General features: G+C 42.6%; 3 protein-coding genes across 11 annotated transcripts in view; 2 read left to right on the top strand and 1 right to left on the bottom strand.

Annotated features, from left to right (window-relative positions):
- LOC306891685 (NACHT, LRR and PYD domains-containing protein 3-like) overlaps positions 1-26,059 on the top strand; it is a 153,803-nt gene that overhangs the window by 107,781 nt on the left and 19,963 nt on the right. The gene's annotated exons all lie outside the window — the stretch shown is intronic.
- On the bottom strand, positions 321-5,997 carry LOC306891726 (mannose-binding protein C-like). 5 transcript variants are annotated; one of them, XM_079452218.1, is made up of 6 exons: positions 5,526-5,997; positions 5,388-5,449; positions 5,240-5,301; positions 1,420-1,665; positions 1,257-1,343; positions 322-1,179 (listed from the first exon to the last, which is right to left on the bottom strand). In XM_079452218.1, the coding sequence occupies exons 4-6, from the start codon at positions 1,619-1,621 to the stop codon at positions 707-709; spliced, it is 762 nt and encodes a 253-aa protein (XP_079308344.1). In that variant the 5' UTR covers positions 1,622-1,665; positions 5,240-5,301; positions 5,388-5,449; positions 5,526-5,997; the 3' UTR covers positions 322-706. The 5 variants fall into 5 exon arrangements, with proteins under 5 accessions (XP_079308343.1, XP_079308344.1, XP_079308345.1 ...); XM_079452217.1 differs by lacking the exons at positions 5,240-5,301; positions 5,388-5,449; positions 5,526-5,997 and adding exons at positions 2,163-2,244; positions 3,149-3,306 and having other exon boundaries at positions 321-1,179; XM_079452219.1 differs by lacking the exon at positions 5,526-5,997 and having other exon boundaries at positions 5,388-5,491.
- LOC306891679 (NLR family CARD domain-containing protein 3-like) overlaps positions 6,059-26,059 on the top strand; it is an 87,753-nt gene continuing 67,752 nt past the window's right edge. For 2 of the 5 annotated variants that reach the window (XM_079452143.1, XM_079452145.1), the window contains exons 1-8: positions 6,059-6,168; positions 9,159-9,272; positions 9,711-9,753; positions 10,351-10,461; positions 23,332-23,394; positions 23,689-23,799; positions 24,094-24,204; positions 24,383-24,434. In XM_079452143.1, coding sequence (XP_079308269.1) covers positions 9,194-9,272; positions 9,711-9,753; positions 10,351-10,461; positions 23,332-23,394; positions 23,689-23,799; positions 24,094-24,204; positions 24,383-24,434 — 570 coding nt within the window. In that variant the 5' untranslated portion in view covers positions 6,059-6,168; positions 9,159-9,193. Of the gene's footprint in view, positions 6,169-9,065; positions 9,273-9,710; positions 9,754-10,350; positions 10,462-23,274; positions 23,395-23,688; positions 23,800-24,093; positions 24,205-24,382; positions 24,435-26,059 lie in introns of those variants that run through there. The other 3 variants (XM_079452141.1, XM_079452144.1, XM_079452142.1) reach the window with 2 other exon arrangements.

Below are 26,059 nucleotides of genomic sequence, written 5' to 3'. Positions count from 1 at the left end.
AATAATAAAAGGTAACAACATTTTATCATTAATCAATAGAAAAGGTAGTTATTAGAAAATAAATGTTATTTAATTAATTTTTGAGACAAATCTCCAAACTGTCTTCTGGTCTGAGCCAGGTTTAATAAATTATAAGTTTATGAATTAAAGAGAAAAGTATAAATATGTGAACAAATACCTCAGGCATGAAGTGTCTGTTTTAATCAACCGTAAACACTATATTAATATCAATATCTAACAATGAAGAAACATTTCTCCCTTTTTGGAAATAATCCAACATTTTATCATTTATGCGTAAAGGACTGGACATGTAGGCAGGTTGAAAAACCATATGCAGAAGTTTATTAAACAACAGTCCAGAAAGGGACGGTCAAAATACCAGGGAAGGTCTACAATCCAAATGATCAGTTCAACCAAGCAAACAAGACATATATGATTGTAAAGGATAAACCAAAAGAACAGCCAAACTATTGTCATCACATAAGACATGCAATGAATAATGATATAATGCTTGGTACACAGGTGAACTGGCAATACCATAACAATGGAAAGCATGGCCACATACAGTATACATGAGACAAATATATAAAATGTTGAGTGAATAGTAAGGTTTTAGTATTTTGGAGAGAGCTCCCCCTGGTGGTTGGATGTGCATCTGTCCCACACATACACATGTCAATAGTGCAGAAGATTGTGACACGTTCTATCAGATTTTTATTTCACATATGACATGATGTGAATCATTACAACCAACATCATCCCATTCCCCATAATCCACCACGAGGGCACCACAGTCTTGTCCACCTTTATAGTCATCAGGCTGACCTGAACCCCACTTGGTAAAAGTCAAGAGCTGTCCATCAAGGTCCATAAACTGCCCTTCTCTTTTTCTGTCTGTGACTCCAATGAACACCTTCTTACCACTCAAACCACTGGCAACAGATAATCTTAACAAACCTTGGATTTCAGCATCATCTTTTGGCAAAACGATCGTTCCACCAGCTGCATTGCAGAACTTAATCCCCTGATCAAAACTATCCAATAGGCCATCATAAATGTAATATTTCTGCCCAACCCTTCTAAAAGTATTAAATCCTGAAGCCTTCTCCATCATGGTCATTTTGGCAGTTAGCTGCTGGATCTCAGATTTGAGGGACATTGTGTCACTTCCAGGATGACCTGAAAATACATTTTATCAAGATGCTTTATTGATTTATAGGCTGATATTCTGGACCACAATTTATGATGTTTGATACCTGGTAAACCATTTAAACCATCATGACCTCGTACTCCTTGGGGTCCAGGTGGTCCTGCTTTACCTGGCGGTCCTTGCACATCCATTCCTGTGACAGTAAAGCAAGCAAATGCCTGAATCTTTATCTCTCCCTCTGAAAAACACACTTAAACTCTCACACAAACCTGGCTCTCCCTTCTCTCCTTTAGGCCCAATGGCCCCGTCTTTTCCATCTCTACCGTCTCTTCCGGGCACACCATTGTGTCCAGGTGTTCCTGGTACTCCAGCAAGAGCAGGACAGTTCAGGTTCTGTGAACTCTGAGGTTCAGCTGCATGCAACAGACCACACTGAAGCAACAGAAGAACACCGAGGTACAGCGCCGTCATCTGCTAGTGTACAGTGGAAAAACTTCAGAAAACCTTTCAAGAACCTGAAAACAAACAATGCTTCTGGGTAGATTATTTTGCATTGATCTTCCTAAACACAACCACAAACTGGTTAGAGCACAAAAATTTTTTTGGCATCTTGTGAAAGCTTTCTTACCAGTCCCAATGTGAGATTTAGCATTTATGTTACATAAAAGGGTCTGAATTTGTCTTTTCACCACCCACAATTTCATATTTATATCACACACAATGTAAAACCGATTTTAAATATATCAAATGAAAGCTCTCACTCAAGATTATCACTGTATACTTTCACTAATTTAACACTTTATTGTAACACAACACAATAATTGTCAAGTGAAGTCAAGTCAGCTTTATTTATAAAGTGCTTTTTACAATGTTCATTGTTATATTGCTATAAATTCCTCTATGCAGTGTTAATGAAATAAAACTATAAAATTCTAGCAGCCAGGCAAACAGTGCAATGCTAGTATGCTAACGGTGGCGAGGAACCCAAAACTCCATTGGAGGAGAAACAAACCCTCAGAGGGAGACCAGGCCTAACCAGCGGATTCCAGTTCTCCTCTGGCAAAAGCTGCAGCCTCTGCACAAGCTCAACAGTGCTGCACAACAAGGCAAAATAGATTATCATTAATAATCTAATAGCGGCTAAAATTTTGTAGTTGTCACGTCCTTTGTCCAGCTCTATCATCACAGATTTTGTCAGGTCTGGGTATGGACTGTGTCCTGCCCGCTCTGGTACCCTTGGAACAATGAGACTGGCTGAGAGTAGAGGACTGTTCTGCACTCTTTGAAGCAACAAATGCATCAGTTGTTATTGGAAGTGTTCCTGGTTCCGGTTGATCTGACTAGTGCAGCCTAAACCTTCATAATATTTATATTATAATAGTGTAGTGTATGCAAGATTAGTCCCCAAAGACTACAAGAGGGCCGCGGTCCTCCGGGAATGATGAGATTCAAATATACAGGAGAACTAAACCAGACACAGGTGAAACTAACGATTGACTATATGAACAATAAACAGAACCTGAACGTGACACTTATAGATTATAAATGTTATTTTTTCTGGAACAGAGAAACAGTTTGATGCTGCAATGCTGGACATTAGTCTGATTTGAAAACATATTGTCTCATAGTAAGGTAGACAGTCACAAGATACAGATATTCGGTGAACCATTTAAAAGCTTGGCATACTCTTTTGACAAAATTGCACGGATCAGATATTTACTGTCAACAGCTATATTATGCAATTATATTATAATTTAAATGTCTAATATAATTTACATTTCTTTCAGTAAACACATTATAAAGCATTCAGTATTCAAAGATGGTAGTTTCTTACATGACAGACTATAATAACTGTTAATTATGTGATGTGATTGAAATATCGATCAAATGAATAAACAAACATTCACTTTAAAATATTTCAGGTTTTATGTTGTTTTATGTTTGTGTTGTTTGGTACCGTTTCATTATTGTCAGCTAGAAATAACTTTCTAAACATACCTGGTTTAATGGAGCTGAGCTCAGATGATCGCCAGTGTCAGATGCATAAAAACACAAAATGGAAAAGGAAAGAGTCTTCTAGCTTTAAGTGTGAGAGGCTTGTGGTGAAATGATGATCTAAACAAACCGACTTTACTTTTAAGATGTGCTGCTTACACAACATGCACACGTCTGAAGATAAGCAGAGCAACTGTGTGCATGGCACCACAAGAATGAGACAAGAAACACTGAATGATACAAAGCAGATGGTAAAATGACATATCAGTATTTTATGCAGTTTTTTATTAAGTCCAAAGCTTATAGCATATAGTACCACAGCGTTATGTTCTCTGACCTGAATCACAGTTTGTAAATGTCAAGAGATTCACTTCTGTGTCCACAAACTGTTCTTCTGTATATCTGACTTTTCTCCAATAAATGGATTTATCACAATGTACTGAATTTAACATTAAAATGCAAAGTGAAAAACTGAACTCTTGTAATTGATGACAATGTTTAAAGAAGAAAACCAGCTGTGCTTTATTTTCTTTTTTGTTGCTTTATTTTAGTTGATATGTTTTAATAGGCCTAAATCATTTACATTGTAAATAGAGAATGTGAAGCTATGATATGGAGCATTGCATGCTGGGACAGCACCATCAGTTTTACAGGATCGCTCTCTGCTAGTCTTGTCTTGATTATAAATGAATTGTAATAAAGTACATTTAATAAGTAAGGGATAATGTACAGGCAGCCGGTTGTTATGGCAGAAATAAGCCCTGACAGTACGATCAGGTATCAGGTAGGAACAGCCGACTGCTTGTACATTATCCCACTTATTACACGGCTACTTACTACATTAGAAAAAAATGAAATGTGATTTTGAAATATTTGATAAGCTCATTTTACCGAATGCAGACCTTCCACGTTTACTGTAAGAAACGACATTCAAATGTCACGAACAAGCGTTTGGTTTAATCATTTGTGAATATAATGTATGTTATTATAAAACGGTCAGTTCTGGTCCTTCATTATGATTGGTTGAGCCGAGTTCCAAGCTGTATACAACAAAATACCCTGAATTGTAATGACAGACCCTAAATTTCACTTTATTTACTTAATTTTATGAAACATATACTATGCAAATGGAATAAGCCCCACAAAGCAGTGCGTTACAGTGCATTTTATAACAACTAAGGGGGTCGTATACATATATATATATATATATTCATATTTCATTTGTCAAAAAAACCTAGCAAAATGTTTCGCTGCATCCGGGTGACCGTGTGTTATTAGTTTTGAGAGGTTGTTATCTGGGAATAACAGACCTGCAAATGTCCCGACTGGCCAATCAGAACCAAGCGTTCCAACGAGTCGTGTAATAAGTGTCTGATAAAGTGTCTGATACCTCCACCCCCTCTCTCTCGCCCACTTCACTTCCTGTGAACAGCTGTCCAAATAAAGCCAAAAACGCCACAAAATAAATCTTTAAAAAAAACGACTGATACTTGTGCGATATGATCCAGTCGAGTCTGCAGGAGTTTCACTGGATCTGTGAAATACATATTTTCCTGCGGTTTCATCTTCACAATAATGAAAGGAATATGTAGGAAACAAAAGAGACGAGAAAAGCTGATAAATAAACAAAACCTTCACTTGGGCTTTCGACTGTTTTGCCAATTTGCAAACGATTGTCCCCTGATAGCAAACTACACCTGACAGACGTCTGCATTCACATCTGGAAGACATTGTGTGCTCGTCTGCAATACGTCTGATGTTAGATGTCACACAGACGTCTGTAATATATTTATCATTGAGAATGGATGTTAAACTGATATCAAGCAGATGTTTTTACACAGCAGATGTTTTCCAGATCTTTAGCAGATGTACCTGTGCTAGCTGGATCCTTTCCACACCAGGTGAACTCTGTCCATACAGCACACATAAACTCAATGAACTCTCAATAATATCATATATGGCAGTGGCTTTATCTATAGAATGAGGGTCGTTGTCAATGAATGTGTTGTTGGATCATTGTCTGCATTTAGCATCACATCTGGGGCTGATCATTGTTCTGGTGTAGACGCAGTTTCTGGGTTTAGTTTGACTCACCTGGTCAGATATTGTCAGGTAGTTACAGTCGGCCTGACACACTCTGCACTGACCACTAAACTCTGGAAGACAAAATGTTTGTTACCCGACTAAAAAAGGTGAAAGTCACATGTAACTGTTATTATACCAAAGTAAATCCCGCACTCACTTGTATTCATGCAGTCCTGACAGAATATATGACCACAGCTGGACACTTCAAATGGTTTCCCTCTTCTCAGAAAACAGATATTACAGTGAAACCAATCCATGTCTCTGCAGGACCAACAAAACTAATTCTCATATTTACCTCAGACATGATTTCTTATATAATCGTCGTGTAAAGGTGAATGTCGCGTGTTAACACGTAAGAATGTTTAAGTTGGTATATTTGTGTGAAGGGTTTAGCTGCAGTTCACAGAGTAACAGACCGAAACTGGAGCGAAACAAGTCCTGTCAGAACCGGCTCGACTCGAGTGATGTGTCGTTGAGTAAAGTCTCCAGTAGAGGTCGCCAACGCCTCACGATGCTATTGATGTGTTTCGATTGCGTCATAGATTTACTTTGCATACGCGCTTGTTTATAAAGTGATTCATATTTCAACCATTTAAAGTCGCTCATTACTATACAAACAGCTAAACATACGTCATCAAGACAACAAAAATAAATGGAGTAAAAATAATCGGTTGTTAATCCATTTATGATTGCGTCATCAGGGCCAGAAACAAGACACAGATGAATAACTTGTGTGCGTGTGGTTGTGTGATAGATTGTGTGTGTGCGTGATTGCGTGTCAGTGTGTGTCTGTGTATGTTTGTGTGTGTATCATTGTGTTTGAGCTCTTTCAAGGCTCCTCCTCCGTCATTACACGTAACTTGTGAAAGTGAAACTGTTACAGAAGAAGCCATTTTAAAGTGAGAAGAATCGCCATTTTTATTAAAGAAGAAAATACTGTGAGTATCACATTTATTCAGTAGATTCAATCGCCTGTTTTACTTCATTTACATCGCGTTTATTGTTGTGTGTTGTTTTTTGTATTAGCACCTACTGAACTATTGCTCCTGTGTGACATATCGCTCATTGCTCCCTGAATTCTTCACGAGGCTGAATCCAGCTTCTTATTCGCAGTTTCTTATTGACGCTTTCCGTTCCACCTTAAAAACGCGAAGCATCGGCTTTTCCAGTTTCTTATTCACGCTTAGCTTATGGACCATCTTGCGTTTCTCTTCTTTTACGTTTTTAAAATAAAAACTTTTTATGTGTGTGTGTGTGTGTGTGTGTGTGTGTTTGTTTGTGTTTGTGTGTCCCTTTACCCACTCCCCTTACCATTCTCTATGGAACAGTCTTTTAGGCAGGATATCTCCACAAAGAATATTAATCATATCCAAAAGTACCTACAAGTTTGAAAGTGCCATATTCTAGTGAAGAGCAATACGGTTTATGCATAATTAAGTAAATGATGTGTATATTTGTAAAAATCATAGTACGTTTTGTTATACTTTGCATATCAATAATTAACTTTCCCTCTTATGTAAATTAATTATTTTCATCATTGATGTATTTTATTTTTATTTTATATATTTATTTTTTCCATTTCCTGTGTTTGTCTATACTGTATTTTTTCATTCTGAGCTCCTGAAACCACAACACGTTGCATGTCTGTGTGTGCACAATTGGAAAATAAAGCTTATTCGAATTTTTATTTTATATCTTATTCGTATAACCTATATGTGGAACTTTTAACGCACCCTTAAAGGTTTTCGAGATATAGCACCTCAAAATGTCCCATTAGTTCAACGGCCCATTGAAGAGTACTGTAAGATATGCCAAGTTCACGGGTCCATAACTTCAAAATGCTACAGTAAAAATGTCTGCTTTTTGGCTAGATGGTAGTCAAGGATACTGGGTATAACTCCAATGTAGAACTTCTAACGCACCCTCAAAGATAGTCGAGATATGGCACCTCAAATTGTCCCAATAACCCCATAATGCTACAGTAAAACTGTTTTCTTGCATGACGGTCAAGACAAGGTATAACCCATCTGTGGAACTTTTAACGCACCATCAAAGACATACTTGTACAAAAACACATTTTCTGTACATACAACAAGTGAAAAAGATTACATAAATCTATATACATGTAACTGCATAGCAGTAATATACGCAATGGCTTAGACCAACAAGAGTATAATAAATTGTATAAGAGCAGTGGATCAGAAAAAAATTCGAATAAGCTTTATTTTCCAATTGTGCACACACAGACATGCAACGTGTTGTGGTTTCAGGAGCTCAGAATGAAAAAATACAGTATAGACAAACACAGGAAATGGAAAAAATAAATATATAAAATCTAAATAAAATACATCAATGATGAAAATAATTATTTTACATAAGAGGTAAGAGGGACAGTTAATTATTGATATGCAAAGTATAACAAAACGGTGTATACTATGATTTTTACAAATATACACATCATTTACTTAATTATGCATAAACCGTATTGCTCTTCACTAGAATATTGCACTTTCAAACTTGTAGGTACTTTTGGATATGATTAATATTCTTTGTGGAGATATTCTGCCTAAAAAACTGTTCTATCAAAGTAATATAGAGAATGGTAAGGGGAGTGGGTGATGGAGGCGCGTTTTGAAGGTGGAACGGAAAGCGTCAACAAGAAACTGCGAAGCTGGATTCAGCCTCGTGAATTCTTCATAAGTCGCTTTGGATAAAATCATCTGCTAAATGACGAAATGTAAATGTTATTCTTGTCATTTGGAAGCGTGTTTATAAACAGTCATATGTGACTTGTTTGCTGATTCTCTTGTGAAAATTCTCGATATAATGTCAAAGTGAAAGTGGAAAGATTCATTCCTGCACCATTTTTTGGCAACAGAACAAGTCCGCCGCTCCCATCACGCGCTATGCGCATGTCACCAAGTGCTGAGGGGCTACAAACACAACACAACACAACATAACATAACATAACATAACACACAACACAACACAACTCACAAAACGCAAACATGGAGAAGCTAAGTGGGAGCGCTAATCGGAAATTTAAATAGGCAATTTATTTACGCTAGTTAACGTTAGCATGAGCAAGTCTGCTAAGGCACCGCCCGTCAACGGGTTCAGCTCAGCTAGCCAGAACATTTCTTCACTGCCGGCTCGAGCTAATGTTCACAGCCCTGAGAGCGAAGAGCCCCAGCAGCATCTTCAACCGAAGACCCGGATTCTGCTGCGAGTGCGATCAGTGAGTGAAGCGGTGATGAGTCTCGAGTCTAACCGCATCTGAACTGCGAGCAGCACCTGTTTCACATTCATAGTCCAGAGAAATGCTCGTGTGAGATGTGTTTGCCAAATGAAATCAAGCATTTCAAATGTATACATGCTCTTCCCCATTATTTAGGATTGAAATTGTGTATTTTGCCAGATTATTTAGCATTTATATTTGTCTCGTCTAATTGAGATAAATTGACAGATTTCCTAATGTTTATATTGCACTTAAATGTTTAACCCTTGTCTGTCTTGTTGAACTGTGATGTGAAAGGTTGTTTTCTGTTTTAAAACAAGTTCAAAAGAGTTTAGGAGCAGATGATACTGCATTTTATACATTTTTTTCCTTGTGGTGGCTTCCATGAAAATTATGTAAATTTTGTTTGTTTGTCTATTGTTGTTGCGGAAAACAGCAGATTTCTAAATGTTTATATTGCGCTATAACCTGATTGTCCTGTTGAGTTCTGAGGTGATTTCTGTTTAAAATGAGCTGAGGACCAAAACTTCTTTCTAGGAGATTCAATGGATTTTTGTTGGTGTCTTGTCTGTGATCTTCCTCTGTGATGGATCAATTCTATGCATTTGTGTTTGGAGTTGGTGTTGTTAAATAAATATTGGAGGCTTTGAAAGTCGTTGCTTATTTTTTTTATTTTTTATTCTAACGCAGTTTGACAGACGGTAGTCTGGGCTATTTATTTGGAAATGGACCCGAAAAGAGAGCAAGAGTCAAGATCAGAGAAAAGTAAAGAAAAGAATCTGCGAGATGCTCTCCTTGATTTAGGTAAGTCCATGTTTAATCAACTTAAATTCAGGAAATGTTTATGATGTGCTGCTACTGATCGTAATGCGTCTCGAACTTGCTGAAGTTCATGTTAGTAAACTGTTACTTTAACTTTAATTTCTGTGCAGCTTGCAATCTGAATTGAGATTTTACTGTTAAACATTACCTTTGCATTTAACAAATAACTGACGCCAGCTAGCTGTTACTCTCTTTACTATCTTTCTTTAGATATTGAGCTGTAGTTTATGGTTTATTTTGATGTGATGGTGGTTAATACTTTCTCAGTATCAGTTAACATTAGCAGTCAGTGCAGTGCACACATGGTAGGTGAACAATTCCTGTTCAATATTTCTGAGTTCTGATACAAAAGCCTTTAGGTGCCATCTGACATTTTGTTCTGGTTTAAAGAAGTGTATAACACAGTATTTTTATGTGCAGAAAAAATGTTTGCTCAATCAAGGAGGTTCTCCAGGCTTAGAAGGTGAGATGATTAAAAGATTTTAATATACAAATTTGTCCTTTTTAACTGTAATTGAGAAACGTGTTACATGTGTTTGGTTTGTCTGATAGCTGTCAGAGTTTAAACTTAAAACTACGTTGTGAAGATTCACTTCATGCAAACTAATTCATTACAAGTTAATATTAGTTTGTGTGGGGAGGGGTTTCTTTGGTTTTGCTTTATTGTTTGTATTATTAAATTCTCTTTAGATAAGCAGGGTTCATATCTCACTATAGCACTGAGGAGGAATTACATTTTAATCTTACTGTATCACTTGCAGAGGGATTTTAAAAGGTTGGACTACAGACAGATTTAGTTTTCTTGCTTCAAACAGAGATGCATAAGATTGTAGCTAAATTTATACATAAAATATATATTTAATGTACGCAATATAGTTGTACTTACAAATATGTTGAACTATAATAGTTTATTTTAGCAGAAATTACTTTTTACTTTATTGTCTGAGCCTGCATGAGAAATAATCTTTGTTCATATATCCTATATTTATTCTAATATACTATACAAATTTATCACATTACTGATACATTGCATTAACTCATTACATAAATGTTGTTTTAGTTTGACTGGTGGAGAATCTCCTAAACCCAGCTGTGTGTCCATGAAGAGTGAAGCATCAATGGCTCATCCACTTCACTTCAGTTCAGGAGACTGTGATGATCCAGATGTGAGGTGAGAACAGTCTGATGGTTTAAAGATTTAGTTTTCTTGCTTCAAACAGGGATGCATACACTGTTAACGATTTGCTTGTATTTTTACAGTACGTTACTGGCAGCACGGTTGCCAGTAAGTTACTGTATTTTGATTTACAGTGCTGTACTGTAATAGATTACTACAGTACAAAAAATATTGCTGTATAGATACAACACAGTACTTTACTGTATTTTTACTATATTTTTACTGCAATTTACTGTAATACCTATATTGACAAATTACTATTTAATTCGTATTGGCAATAATTACAAATATTATTATATATTTTAGCTAGTTTGGATATAAATCTGTAGTTATTAATATTATAAAACTGCTATACTTGACATTATGAATCAAAAGGCAATCCAGGCAAATTTTTTATTTAATCATTTCATTGAAACAAAAAGTATGAAAACATTTAAAACAGTATTGAAGAATGATGTATTACATTAACAACATATAATGACTATGTACAGTAGTCAACATTTAAAGTGGATCAAAAAGGCGAGAACAATACCTATTCTTGTAACTTTTTTGACCCACTTCAAATGTTGACTACTATATATATTACAACATTTAAGTGAGCAAAAATATTCATACATTACATATCAAAACAAACAATAGCAACAAAGTGACAGGTGTCATCTAACACTGGCAAAGAAAACACTGGTCTGTAGTTAAAATGTTCCATTCAAACTGAGTGTCGTGTGTTAGAGTGTTGTGTGTGGCTGTGTGAGAGTGTTGTGTGTGAGAGTGTTGTGTGAGAGTGTTGTGTGTGAGAGTGTTGTGTGTGGCTGTGTGAGAGTGTTGTGTGCGGGTGTGTGAGAGTGTTGTGTGTGAGAGTGTTGTATGTGGCTGTGTGAGAGTGTTGGTGTTTGGGTGAGTGACAGTGTTGTGTGTGGCTGTGTGAGAGTGTTGTGTGTGTGGCTGTGTGAGAGTGTTGTGTGCGGGTGTGAAAGAGTGTTGTGTGTGAGAGTGTTGTATGTGGCTGTGTGAGAGTGTTGGTGTTTGGGTGAGTGACAGTGTTGTGTGTGGCTGTGTGAGAGTGTTGTGTGTGTGGCTGTGTGAGAGTGTTGTGTGTGGCTGTGTGAGAGTGTTGTGTGTGTGGCTGTGTGAGAGTGTTGTGTGTGGGTGTGAAAGAGTGTTGTGTGTGAGAGTGTTGTATGTGGCTGTGTGAGAGTGTTGTGTGCGGGTGTGAAAGAGTGTTGTGTGTGAGAGTGTTGTATGTGGCTGTGTGAGAGTGTTGGTGTTTGGGTGAGTGACAGTGTTGTGTGTGGCTGTGTGAGAGGGTTGTGTGCGGGTGTGTGAGAGTGTTGTGTGTGGCTGTGTGAGAGGGTTGTGTGTGTGGCTGTGTGAGAGTGTTGTGTGCGGGTGTGTGAGAGTGTTGTGTGTGAGAGTGTTGTATGTGGCTGTGTGAGAGTGTTGGTGTTTGGGTGAGTGACAGTGTTGTGTGTGGCTGTGTGAGAGTGTTGTGTGTGTGGCTGTGTGAGAGTGTTGTGTGTGTGGCTGTGTGAGAGTGTTGTGTGCGGGTGTGTGAGAGTGTTGTGTGTGGCTGTGTGAGAGTGTTGTGTGTGTGGCTGTGTGAGAGTGTTGTGTGCGGGTGTGTGAGAGTGTTGTGTGTGAGAGTGTTGTGTGAGAGTGTTGTGTGTGAGAGTGTTGTGTGTGGCTGTGTGAGAGTGTTGTGTGCGGGTGTGTGAGAGTGTTGTGTGTGAGAGTGTTGTATGTGGCTGTGTGAGAGTGTTGGTGTTTGGGTGAGTGACAGTGTTGTGTGTGGCTGTGTGAGAGTGTTGTGTGTGTGGCTGTGTGAGAGTGTTGTGTGTGGCTGTGTGAGAGTGTTGTGTGTGTGGCTGTGTGAGAGTGTTGTGTGTGGGTGTGAAAGAGTGTTGTGTGTGAGAGTGTTGTATGTGGCTGTGTGAGAGTGTTGTGTGCGGGTGTGAAAGAGTGTTGTGTGTGAGAGTGTTGTATGTGGCTGTGTGAGAGTGTTGGTGTTTGGGTGAGTGACAGTGTTGTGTGTGGCTGTGTGAGAGGGTTGTGTGCGGGTGTGTGAGAGTGTTGTGTGTGAGAGTGTTGTATGTGGCTGTGTGAGAGTGTTGGTGTTTGGGTGAGTGACAGTGTTGTGTGTGGCTGTGTGAGAGGGTTGTGTGTGTGGCTGTGTGAGAGTGTTGTGTGCGGGTGTGTGAGAGTGTTGTGTGTGAGAGTGTTGTATGTGGCTGTGTGAGAGTGTTGGTGTTTGGGTGAGTGACAGTGTTGTGTGTGGCTGTGTGAGAGTGTTGTGTGTGTGGCTGTGTGAGAGTGTTGTGTACGGGTGTGAAAGAGTGTTGTGTGTGAGAGTGTTGTATGTGGCTGTGTGAGAGTGTTGGTGTTTGGGTGAGTGACAGTGTTGTGTGTGGCTGTGTGAGAGTGTTGTGTGTGTGGCTGTGTGAGAGTGTTGTGTGCGGGTGTGAAAGAGTGTTGTGTGTGAGAGTGTTGTATGTGGCTGTGTGAGAGTGTTGGTGTTTGGGTGAGTGACAGTGTTGTGTGTGGCTGTGTGAGAGTGTTGTGTGTGTGGCTGTGTGAGAGTGTTGTGTGCGGGTGTGAAAGAGTGTTGTGTGTGAGAGTGTTGTATGTGGCTGTGTGAGAGTGTTGGTGTTTGGGTGAGTGACAGTGTTGTATGTGGCTGTGTGGGAGTGTTGGTGTTTGGGTGAGTGACAGTGTTGTGTGTGGCTGTGTGAGAGTGTTGTGTGTGTGGCTGTGTGAGAGGGTTGTGTGCGGGTGTGAAAGAGTGTTGTGTGTGAGAGTGTTGTATGTGGCTGTGTGAGAGTGTTGGTGTTTGGGTGAGTGACAGTGTTGTGTGTGGCTGTGTGAGAGTGTTGTGTGTGTGGCTGTGTGAGAGTGTTGTGTGCGGGTGTGAAAGAGTGTTGTGTGTGAGAGTGTTGTATGTGGCTGTGTGAGAGTGTTGGTGTTTGGGTGAGTGACAGTGTTGTGTGTGGCTGTGTGAGAGGGTTGTGTGGGGCTGTGTGAGAGGGTTGTGTGTGAGAGTGTTGTGTGCGGGTGTGTGAGAGTGTTGTGTGGGGCTGTGTGAGAGGGTTGTGTGTGAGAGTGTTGTGTGCGGGTGTGTGAGAGTGTTGTGTGGTGCTGTGTGAGAGTGTTGTGTGTGTGGCTGTGTGAGAGTGTTGTGTGCGGGTGTGTGAGAGTGTTGTGTGTGAGAGTGTTGTATGTGGCTGTGTGAGAGTGTTGGTGTTTGGGTGAGTGACAGTGTTGTGTGTGGCTGTGTGAGAGGGTTGTGTGCGGGTGTGTGAGAGTGTTGTATGTGGCTGTGTGAGAGTGTTGGTGTTTGGGTGAGTGACAGTGTTGTGTGTGGCTGTGTGAGAGGGTTGTGTGTGTGGCTGTGTGAGAGTGTTGTGTGTGTGGCTGTGTGAGAGTGTTGTGTGCGGGTGTGTGAGAGTGTTGTGTGTGGCTGTGTGAGAGTGTTGTGTGTGTGGCTGTGTGAGAGTGTTGTGTGCGGGTGTGTGAGAGTGTTGTGTGTGAGAGTGTTGTATGTGGCTGTGTGAGAGTGTTGGTGTTTGGGTGAGTGACAGTGTTGTGTGTGGCTGTGTGAGAGGGTTGTGTGCGGGTGTGTGAGAGTGTTGTATGTGGCTGTGTGAGAGTGTTGGTGTTTGGGTGAGTGACAGTGTTGTATGTGGCTGTGTGAGAGTGTTGGTGTTTGGGTGAGTGACAGTGTTGTGTGTGGCTGTGTGAGAGTGTTGTGTGTGAGAGTGTTGTATGCGGGTGTGTGAGAGTGTTGTGTGGTGCTGTGTGAGAGTGTTGTGTGTGTGGCTGTGTGAGAGTGTTGTGTGGGGCTGTGTGAGAGGGTTGTGTGTGAGAGTGTTGTGTGCGGGTGTGTGAGAGTGTTGTGTGGTGCTGTGTGAGAGTGTTGTGTGTGTTGCTGTGTGAGAGTGTTGTGTGCGGGTGTGTGAGAGTGTTGTGTGTGAGAGTGTTGTATGTGGCTGTGTGAGAGTGTTGGTGTTTGGGTGAGTGACAGTGTTGTGTGTGGCTGTGTGAGAGTGTTGTGTGCGGGTGTGAAAGAGTGTTGTGTGTGAGAGTGTTGTATGTGGCTGTGTGAGAGTGTTGGTGTTTGGGTGAGTGACAGTGTTGTGTGTGGCTGTGTGAGAGGGTTGTGTGGGGCTGTGTGAGAGGGTTGTGTGTGAGAGTGTTGTGTGCGGGTGTGTGAGAGTGTTGTGTGGGGCTGTGTGAGAGGGTTGTGTGTGAGAGTGTTGTGTGCGGGTGTGTGAGAGTGTTGTGTGGTGCTGTGTGAGAGTGTTGTGTGTGTGGCTGTGTGAGAGTGTTGTGTGCGGGTGTGTGAGAGTGTTGTGTGTGAGAGTGTTGTATGTGGCTGTGTGAGAGTGTTGGTGTTTGGGTGAGTGACAGTGTTGTGTGTGGCTGTGTGAGAGGGTTGTGTGCGGGTGTGTGAGAGTGTTGTGTGTGAGAGTGTTGTATGTGGCTGTGTGAGAGTGTTGGTGTTTGGGTGAGTGACAGTGTTGTGTGTGGCTGTGTGAGAGGGTTGTGTGTGTGGCTGTGTGAGAGTGTTGTGTGTGTGGCTGTGTGAGAGTGTTGTGTGCGGGTGTGTGAGAGTGTTGTGTGTGGCTGTGTGAGAGTGTTGTGTGTGTGGCTGTGTGAGAGTGTTGTGTGCGGGTGTGTGAGAGTGTTGTGTGTGAGAGTGTTGTATGTGGCTGTGTGAGAGTGTTGGTGTTTGGGTGAGTGACAGTGTTGTGTGTGGCTGTGTGAGAGTGTTGTGTGTGTGGCTGTGTGAGAGTGTTGTGTGCGGGTGTGAAAGAGTGTTGTGTGTGAGAGTGTTGTATGTGGCTGTGTGAGAGTGTTGGTGTTCGGGTGAGTGACAGTGTTGTGTGTGGCTGTGTGAGAGGGTTGTGTGCGGGTGTGTGAGAGTGTTGTGTGTGAGAGTGTTGTATGTGGCTGTGTGAGAGTGTTGGTGTTTGGGTGAGTGACAGTGTTGTGTGTGGCTGTGTGAGAGGGTTGTGTGTGTGGCTGTGTGAGAGTGTTGTGTGTGTGGCTGTGTGAGAGTGTTGTGTGCGGGTGTGTGAGAGTGTTGTGTGTGGCTGTGTGAGAGTGTTGTGTGTGTGGCTGTGTGAGAGTGTTGTGTGCGGGTGTGTGAGAGTGTTGTGTGTGAGAGTGTTGTATGTGGCTGTGTGAGAGTGTTGGTGTTTGGGTGAGTGACAGTGTTGTATGTGGCTGTGTGAGAGTGTTGGTGTTTGGGTGAGTGACAGTGTTGTGTGTGGCTGTGTGAGAGTGTTGTGTGTGAGAGTGTTTTATGCGGGTGTGTGAGAGTGTTGTGTGGTGCTGTGTGAGAGTGTTGTGTGTGTGGCTGTGTGAGAGTGTTGTGTGTGGCTGTGTGAGAGGGTTGTGTGTGAGAGTGTTGTGTGCGGGTGTGTGAGAGTGTTGTGTGGTGCTGTGTGAGAGTGTTGTGTGTGTGGCTGTGTGAGAGTGTTGTGTGCGGGTGTGTGAGAGTGTTGTGTGTGGCTGTGTGAGAGTGTTGTGTGTGTGGCTGTGTGAGAGTGTTGTGTGCGGGTGTGTGAGAGTGTTGTGTGTGAGAGTGTTGTATGTGGCTGTGTGAGAGTGTTGGTGTTTGGGTGAGTGACAGTGTTGTGTGTGGCTGTGTGAGAGGGTTGTGTGCGGGTGTGTGAGAGTGTTGTGTGTGAGAGTGTTGTATGTGGCTGTGTGAGAGTGTTGGTGTTTGGGTGAGTGACAGTGTTGTATGTGGCTGTGTGAGAGTGTTGGTGTTTGGGTGAGTGACAGTGTTGTGTGTGGCTGTGTGAGAGTGTTGTGTGTGAGAGTGTTGTATGCGGGTGTGTGAGAGTGTTGTGTGGTGCTGTGTGAGAGTGTTGTGTGTGTGGCTGTGTGAGAGTGTTGTGTGGGGCTGTGTGAGAGTGTTGTGTGTGAGAGTGTTGTGTGCGGGTGTGTGAGAGTGTTGTGTGGTGCTGTGTGAGAGTGTTGTGTGTGTGGCTGTGTGAGAGTGTTGTGTGCGGGTGTGTGAGAGTGTTGTGTGTGAGAGTGTTGTATGTGGCTGTGTGAGAGTGTTGGTGTTTGGGTGAGTGACAGTGTTGTGTGTGGCTGTGTGAGAGGGTTGTGTGCGGATGTGTGAGAGTGTTGTGTGTGAGAGTGTTGTATGTGGCTGTGTGAGAGTGTTGGTGTTTGGGTGAGTGACAGTGTTGTGTGTGGCTGTGTGAGAGGGTTGTGTGCGGGTGTGTGAGAGTGTTGTGTGTGAGAGTGTTGTATGTGGCTGTGTGAGAGTGTTGGTGTTTGGGTGAGTGACAGTGTTGTATGTGGCTGTGTGAGAGTGTTGGTGTTTGGGTGAGTGACAGTGTTGTGTGTGGCTGTGTGAGAGTGTTGTGTGTGAGAGTGTTGTATGCGGGTGTGTGAGAGTGTTGTGTGGTGCTGTGTGAGAGTGTTGTGTGTGTGGCTGTGTGAGAGTGTTGTGTGTGGCTGTGTGAGAGGGTTGTGTGTGAGAGTGTTGTGTGCGGGTGTGTGAGAGTGTTGTGTGGTGCTGTGTGAGAGTGTTGTGTGTGTGGCTGTGTGAGAGTGTTGTGTGCGGGTGTGTGAGAGTGTTGTGTGTGAGAGTGTTGTATGTGGCTGTGTGAGAGTGTTGGTGTTTGGGTGAGTGACAGTGTTGTGTGTGGCTGTGTGAGAGGGTTGTGTGCGGGTGTGTGAGAGTGTTGTGTGTGAGAGTGTTGTATGTGGCTGTGTGAGAGTGTTGGTGTTTGGGTGAGTGACAGTGTTGTGTGTGGCTGTGTGAGAGGGTTGTGTGGGGCTGTGTGAGAGGGTTGTGTGTGAGAGTGTTGTGTGCGGGTGTGTGTGAGAGTGTTGTGTGCGGGTGTGTGAGAGTGTTGTGTGGGGCTGTGTGAGAGGGTTGTGTGTGAGAGTGTTGTGTGCGGGTGTGTGAGAGTGTTGTGTGGTGCTGTGTGAGAGTGTTGTGTGTGTGGCTGTGTGAGAGTGTTGTGTGGGGCTGTGTGAGAGTGTTGTGTGCGGGTGTGTGAGAGTGTTGTGTGGTGCTGTGTGAGAGTGTTGTGTGTGAGAGTGTTGTATGTGGCTGTGTGAGAGTGTTGTGTGTGAGAGTGTTGTATGTGGCTGTGTGAGAGGGTTGTGTGTGTGAGAGTGTTGTATGTGGCTGTGTGAGAGTGTTGGTGTTTGGGTGAGTGACAGTGTTGTGTGTGGCTGTGTGAGAGGGTTGTGTGGGGCTGTGTGAGAGGGTTGTGTGTGAGAGTGTTGTGTGCGGGTGTGTGAGAGTGTTGTGTGGGGCTGTGTGAGAGGGTTGTGTGTGAGAGTGTTGTGTGCGGGTGTGTGAGAGTGTTGTGTGGTGCTGTGTGAGAGTGTTGTGTGTGTGGCTGTGTGAGAGTGTTGTGTGGGGCTGTGTGAGAGTGTTGTGTGAGAGTGTTGTGTGCGGGTGTGTGAGAGTGTTGTGTGGTGCTGTGTGAGAGTGTTGTGTGTGAGAGTGTTGTATGTGGCTGTGTGAGAGTGTTGTGTGTGAGAGTGTTGTATGTGGCTGTGTGAGAGGGTTGTGTGTGTGAGAGTGTTGTGTGCGGGTGTGTGAGAGGGTTGTGTGTGTGGCTGTGTGAGAGGGTTGTGTACGGGTGTGTGAGAGTGTTGTGAGTGACAGTGTTGTATGTGGCTGTGTGAGAGTGTTGGTGTTTGGGTGAGTGACAGTGTTGTGTGTGGCTGTGTGAGAGTGTTGTGTGTGTGGCTGTGTGAGAGTGTTGTGTGCGGGTGTGAAAGAGTGTTGTGTGTGAGAGTGTTGTATGTGGCTGTGTGAGAGTGTTGGTGTTTGGGTGAGTGACAGTGTTGTGTGTGGCTGTGTGAGAGGGTTGTGTGGGGCTGTGTGAGAGGGTTGTGTGTGAGAGTGTTGTGTGCGGGTGTGTGAGAGTGTTGTGTGGGGCTGTGTGAGAGGGTTGTGTGTGAGAGTGTTGTGTGCGGGTGTGTGAGAGTGTTGTGTGGTGCTGTGTGAGAGTGTTGTGTGTGTGGCTGTGTGAGAGTGTTGTGTGCGGGTGTGTGAGAGTGTTGTGTGTGAGAGTGTTGTATGTGGCTGTGTGAGAGTGTTGGTGTTTGGGTGAGTGACAGTGTTGTGTGTGGCTGTGTGAGAGGGTTGTGTGCGGGTGTGTGAGAGTGTTGTGTGTGAGAGTGTTGTATGTGGCTGTGTGAGAGTGTTGGTGTTTGGGTGAGTGACAGTGTTGTGTGTGGCTGTGTGAGAGGGTTGTGTGTGTGGCTGTGTGAGAGTGTTGTGTGTGTGGCTGTGTGAGAGTGTTGTGTGCGGGTGTGTGAGAGTGTTGTGTGTGGCTGTGTGAGAGTGTTGTGTGTGTGGCTGTGTGAGAGTGTTGTGTGCGGGTGTGTGAGAGTGTTGTGTGTGAGAGTGTTGTATGTGGCTGTGTGAGAGTGTTGGTGTTTGGGTGAGTGACAGTGTTGTGTGTGGCTGTGTGAGAGGGTTGTGTGCGGGTGTGTGAGAGTGTTGTGTGTGAGAGTGTTGTATGTGGCTGTGTGAGAGTGTTGGTGTTTGGGTGAGTGACAGTGTTGTATGTGGCTGTGTGAGAGTGTTGGTGTTTGGGTGAGTGACAGTGTTGTGTGTGGCTGTGTGAGAGTGTTGTATGCGGGTGTGTGAGAGTGTTGTGTGGTGCTGTGTGAGAGTGTTGTGTGTGTGGCTGTGTGAGAGTGTTGTGTGGGGCTGTGTGAGAGGGTTGTGTGTGAGAGTGTTTTGTGCGGGTGTGTGAGAGTGTTGTGTGGTGCTGTGTGAGAGTGTTGTGTGTGTGGCTGTGTGAGAGTGTTGTGTGCGGGTGTGTGAGAGTGTTGTGTGTGAGAGTGTTGGTGTTTGGGTGAGTGACAGTGTTGTATGTGGCTGTGTGAGAGTGTTGTGTGTGTGGCTGTGTGAGAGGGTTGTGTGCGGGTGTGTGAGAGTGTTGTGTGTGAGAGTGTTGTATGTGGCTGTGTGAGAGTGTTGGTGTTTGGGTGAGTGACAGTGTTGTGTGTGGCTGTGTGAGAGGGTTGTGTGGGGCTGTGTGAGAGGGTTGTGTGTGAGAGTGTTGTGTGCGGGTGTGTGAGAGTGTTGTGTGGGGCTGTGTGAGAGGGTTGTGTGTGAGAGTGTTGTGTGCGGGTGTGTGAGAGTGTTGTGTGGTGCTGTGTGAGAGTGTTGTGTGTGTGGCTGTGTGAGAGTGTTGTGTGCGGGCTGTGTGAGAGTGTTGTGTGCGGGTGTGTGAGAGTGTTGTGTGTGAGAGTGTTGTATGTGGCTGTGTGAGAGTGTTGTGTGTGAGAGTGTTGTATGTGGCTGTGTGAGAGTGTTGTGTGCGGGTGTGTGAGAGTGTTGTGTGTGAGAGTGTTGTATGTGGCTGTGTGAGAGTGTTGGTGTTTGGGTGAGTGACAGTGTTGTGTGTGGCTGTGTGAGAGGGTTGTGTGGGGCTGTGTGAGAGGGTTGTGTGTGAGAGTGTTGTGTGCGGGTGTGTGAGAGTGTTGTGTGGTGCTGTGTGAGAGGGTTGTGTGTGAGAGTGTTGTGTGCGGGTGTGTGAGAGTGTTGTGTGGGGCTGTGTGAGAGGGTTGTGTGTGAGAGTGTTGTGTGCGGGTGTGTGAGAGTGTTGTGTGGTGCTGTGTGAGAGTGTTGTGTGTGTGGCTGTGTGAGAGTGTTGTGTGGGGCTGTGTGAGAGTGTTGTGTGCGGGTGTGTGAGAGTGTTGTGTGGTGCTGTGTGAGAGTGTTGTGTGTGAGAGTGTTGTATGTGGCTGTGTGAGAGTGTTGTGTGGGGCTGTGTGAGAGTGTTGTGTGCGGGTGTGTGAGAGTGTTGTGTGGTGCTGTGTGAGAGTGTTGTGTGTGAGAGTGTTGTATGTGGCTGTGTGAGAGGGTTGTGTGTGTGAGAGTGTTGTGTGCGGGTGTGTGAGAGTGTTGTGTGGTGCTGTGTGAGAGTGTTGTGTGGGGCTGTGTGAGAGTGTTGTGTGCGGGTGTGTGAGAGTGTTGTGTGGTGCTGTGTGAGAGTGTTGTGTGTGAGAGTGTTGTGTGGTGCTGTGTGAGAGTGTTGTGTGTGAGAGTGTTGTATGTGGCTGTGTGAGAGTGTTGTGTGTGAGAGTGTTGTATGTGGCTGTGTGAGAGGGTTGTGTGTGTGAGAGTGTTGTGTGCGGGTGTGTGAGAGTGTTGTGTGGTGCTGTGTGAGAGTGTTGTGTGTGTGGCTGTGTGAGAGTGTTGTGTGCGGGTGTGTGAGAGTGTTGTGTGTGAGAGTGTTGTATGTGGCTGTGTGAGAGTGTTGTGTGTGAGAGTGTTGTATGTGGCTGTGTGAGAGGGTTGTGTGTGTGAGAGTGTTGTGTGCGGGTGTGTGAGAGTGTTGTGTGGTGCTGTGTGAGAGTGTTGTGTGGGTGTGAGAGTGTTGTATGTGGCTGTGTGAGAGGGTTGTGTGTGTGAGAGTGTTGTGTGCGGGTGTGTGAGAGTGTTGTGTGGTGCTGTGTGAGAGTGTTGTGTGTGTGGCTGTGTGAGAGTGTTGTGTGCGGGTGTGTGAGAGTGTTGTGTGTGAGAGTGTTGTATGTGGCTGTGTGAGAGTGTTGTGTGTGAGAGTGTTGTATGTGGCTGTGTGAGAGGGTTGTGTGTGTGAGAGTGTTGTGTGCGGGTGTGTGAGAGTGTTGTGTGGTGCTGTGTGAGAGTGTTGTGTGGGTGTGAGAGTGTTGTGTGGGGCTGTGTGAGAGTGTTGTGTGGTGCTGTGTGAGATAGTTGTGTGTGTGTGAGAGTGTTGTGTGGTGCTGTGTGAGATAGTTGTGTGTGTGTGAGAGTGTTGTGTGGTGCTGTGTGAGATAGTTGTGTGTGTATGAGAGTGTTGTGTGGGTGTGGGTATTTTTGTCGAGAAACTACATGACTTGCAGTTGTAACTGGACATCCTGGGATGACTTGCTTGGTTTAAAAATGACCAAATCCAGCCAAAATATCAATGGTGAGACTGTTACACAAAAAAGCCAAAAATAACAAAATCTGTTAGCCATTGAAATAAGTACAAATTGTGAAGTAAATGGTGAAAGAAAATTCAGTAACACTTTACTATAAGGTTTTATTCCATCACATTTATTAATGGTTTAGATAATATGAACTAACAATGAACAATATTTTTTTCAACATTAATTATATTTGAGAATTCATTATGAATTAACTAATGTTTAATTGATTAAAAAATGTATTGCCAAATGTTAAAATGTATTAACATCCTATGTTAACAAATAGAACCTTATTGTAAGTGTTACTAAAAAGTCAGAAGTAAAACCAGAAACAAATTTGAATAAAAGTTGTATTATAAATACATGGTCAATACAGAAACTCATAAGCCCAGGGTGCAAAAGTGGACCAAACTGTGACGTTAGAGCTGTAAGAAGAAATATATAATGATATGTTACTTGCTGAAATTTAGAAACCATGTTTATTATATACGCTTAAGATAGTCAATCAAAAATGTAGCAAAATGATCATTTAAATGTTTTCCCTGTATACATTAACATTAAGAGTTCAAATATTTGGGATTGCATTTTCTATACCGTTGGTGTAGCGAAAGTCAATGTGTTTTTGGAAAAGCATTTAAAGCTGATCGCGCTCCTCTTTCCGTACAGCGTCATTACGTAAAGGCGGAGTCAGCAGCGCTCTTTCGCAAAGTACGTGCATTGATTTGAGGTGTTGGAAGCAATATCGCTACAAATATATTGTCGTATACAAAACTTTTTGGCCAACTGAATGTAAAACACTCTAAAGAACATCATATCTGCTTCTGCGGATATACCGTAAATACAGAAATAAGCGCCGCAAACACATTTATAAATCTGTTAGTAATGAAATCTGTATGGATCGCACTCATCACAGTTAAATATGACGTTTCATTTTGTGTGAAGCAGTTTGGTAGCTGTGTGGGCTACTTTACAGTGACTTTGTTATTTCGTATGAGATTTATTTAGGAGGAATCTTAGTTGAATTGGTCAAAGATTATTTTATTTGAACACAAATGCGAGTTTATCTATTACCAAATACAAGTCGGTTTACCTTGCCATTATAAACGAACTTCAACTATTCGACAGAAAATAAACTCACCAAAACCCTCATAAATGGTTGAAATAATCCTATATTCATTAAGTGAGATGTGTAAAACGGGTTTAAGCTGTGGACTGACTTAGTTTAATTTCTGAGGTAGAAGCAACGTTTGTTGGCGACCATATCTCTCTCATTCCAAGTTTAAAACAACACTGTGACAAACTGTTGTGCAAAATACAAAAACAAAATAATTTTTTGTATGAAACACATAAAATAAACCAAACTAAAAACTTACCAAACAGCCAGAAATCGATTATCCTCCTCCAGCTGCAGCCAGGATGGGCTCTGTGTGATTTGACGTGATGACGTTGTGCCACACTTTCGTTACACGTTACAGCAAAGCTACAGCGAGGTTACAGCGAGACCAAAATTTACTGTAAAAGTTTCCCGCTCAATGAAAATTACCCAGAATGCATTATGAGCTGCAGTATTTTACTGTAATATACAGATGCAGTATTGTACTGTGGATTTTTACAGTAATGTGCTGCTAATCTACAGCGACATCTAACAGTGTAAGATTGTAGCTAAATTTATGCATAAAATATATATAACATGTACGCAATAGTGGTCCTTACAAATATGTTGAACTATAATAGTTTATCTTAGCAGAAATTACTTTTAACTTAATTTTCTGAGCCTGCATGAGAAATAATATTTTTTTATATTTCCTATATTTATTCTAATATACTAGACAAATTTATCACATTACTGATACATTGCATAAACTCATTACATAAAAGTTGTTTTAGTTTGACTGGTGGAGAATCTCCTGAACTCAGCTTTGTGTCCATGAACAGTGAAGCATCAATGGGTGAACCACTTCACTTCAGTTCAGGAGACTGTGATGATCCAGATGTGAGGTGAGAACAGTCTGATGGTTTAAAGATTTAGTTTTCTTGCGTCAAACAGGGATGCACGAGATTTAAGCTAAACCTCTGCATAAAATATATATTACATGTACGCAATATAGTTGTACTTACAAATATGTTGAACTATAATAGTTTATTTTAGCAGAAATTACTTTTTACTTTATTGTCTGAGCCTGCATGAGAAATATTATTTGTTCATATATCCTATATTTATTCTAATATACTATACAAATTTATCACATTACTGATACATTGCATTAACTCATTACATAAATGTTGTTTTAGTTTGACTGGTGGAGAATCTCCTGACCTCAGCTTTGAGTCCATGAAGAGTGATGATTCAATGACTCCTCCACTTAACTTCAGTTCAGGAGACTGTGATGATCCAGATGTGAGGTGAGAACAGTCTGACGGTTTAAAGATTTAGTTTTCTTGCGTCAAACAGGGATGCACGAGATTTTAGCTAAACCTCTGCATAAAATATATATTACATGTACGCAATATAGTTGTACTTACAAATATGTTGAACTATAATAGTTTATTTTAGCAGAAATTACTTTTAACTTAATTTTCTGAGCCTGCATGAGAAATATTATTTGTTCATATATCCTATATTTATTCTAATATACTATACAAATTTATCACATTACTGATACATTGCATTAACTCATTACATAAATGTTGTTTTAGTTTGACTGGTGGAGAATCTCCTGACCTCAGCTGTGTGTCCATGAAGAGTGATGATTCAATGACTCCTCCACTTAACTTCAGTTCAGGAGACTGTGATGATCCAGATGTGAGGTGAGAACAGTCTGATGGTTTAGACGAGTAAATCACTTCATCAGTCTTTATTCTCTGATCTGAGTCTGTGCTGTTGATGTTACTGCAGATATTCACTGAACACTTTACTGACAGATACACACATTAATCCATGTGTTCACTGTATGAAACACATATTTCATTTATTGTTACTTTACAGAAACACAACAAATGTCTCATTCAGAGGGAAGCACATGGAGTCTGTTTTCAAGGTGAGTGTGTGTCTGTCTGTCTGTCTGTGCGTGTCTGTCTGTCTGTCTGTGCGTGTCTGTCTGTCTGTCTGTGCGTGTGTGTGTCTGTGTGTGTGTGTGAGTGTGTGTGTGTGTGTGTGTGTGTGTGTGTTTGTGAGTGTGTGTGTGTCTGTGTGTGTGTGCGTGTCTGTGTGTGTCTGTGTGTGCGTGCGTGAGTGAGTGTGCGTGTGTGTATCTACATTTACATTTAGTCATTTAGCAGACGCTTTTATTCAAAGCGTCTTACAGATGAGGAAACATTGGAAGCAATTATAACAACATAGGCAACAAAATACATAAGTGCATCAAACTAGTCCCTTAAAGCCTAGCACAGTATACAAAGCTAAGAATAGTGAGGTTAGTAAGTGTTTTTTTTTTTTAAAGAAGGAAAGGGAAAACAATTAGGAAAAATCAATCAGCGACGTGTTGACGGAAGAGATGTGTTTTTAGGCATTTTTTAAAGATGGCAACCGAGTCTGCTGATCTTGTAGCAGCTGGTAGATCATTCCACCAATGTGGAACAGATCCAGAGAAGGTACGGGAGAGTGACTTTTTTCCTTTTTGGGATGGTACCACTAGTCGTTGTTCCTTTGCAGACCTCAGCGATCTGGCAGGAACATAGATCTGCATTAGCGAGTGGAGATACGATGGTGCAGATCCGGTGTTGGTCTTGTAGGCCAGGAGCATAGCTTTGAACTGTATACGGGCGGCAACAGGGAGCCAGTGTAACCTGATGAAGAGCGGAGTTACATGAGCTCTCTTCAGTTCATTGAAGACCACTCTTGCCGCCGCATTCTGGATCATCTGGAGAGGTTTGATTGTGCAAGCAGGAAGTTCAGCCAGAAGCGCATTGCAATAATCCAGTTTGGACAAGACAAGAGCCTGGACTAGGACTTGCGTAGAGTGCTCCGATAGGAAAGGTCTAATTTTCCTAATGTTGTAGAGGATGAATCTACAGGACCGGTTGGTGCTGGCAACATGACTTGTGAGGTTAAGCCGATCATCGATTACCACTCCCAGGTTTCTGGCTGCGCTGGCCGGTGTAATAGTTGATGAGTCTAGTTGAATGGCAAGGTTGTGGTGAATCTTTGGGTTGGCCGGGATCACAAGCAGTTCCGTTTTTGCAAGGTTTAGCTGCAGGTGATGATCCTTCATCCAAAGCGAGATGTCACTCAGGCAAGCCGCGATGCAAGCAGAGACCGTCCGTTTGTCCGGTTGAAATCACAAGTAGAGTTGTGTGTCGTCGGCATAGCAGTGATTGGAGAAGCCATGCTTCTGAATGACTGAGCCGAGGGATGTTATGTAAATGGGGAAGAGTAGCGGTCCAAGCACTGAGCCCTGTGGCACCCCCGTGTTGAGCTGTTGGGACGTGGAGACCTCATCTCTCCAGAATACTCTGAATGACCTACCCGAGAGGTAGGACTCAAACCATTGAGAAAAGAGAAGAAAATAGGGAGAAACATTAAAGATAACAATAAAGGATTAAGTATTAGTGCAAACAAGTAAGACAAAAAGTGCAAGTGTTAACACAAAACAAAATAGGTACAAAAAGAAGTGCAATACTCAAGTGCCCTGTTGGTGTCCCGGGCTCGGTGGAGTCGCGCAGG

The sequence above is a fragment of the Barbatula barbatula genome (assembly GCF_947034865.1).
Source record: "Barbatula barbatula genome assembly, chromosome: 3".
NCBI lineage: Eukaryota > Metazoa > Chordata > Actinopteri > Cypriniformes > Nemacheilidae > Barbatula > Barbatula barbatula.
This window is presented reverse-complemented; position numbering and strand designations above follow the sequence as displayed.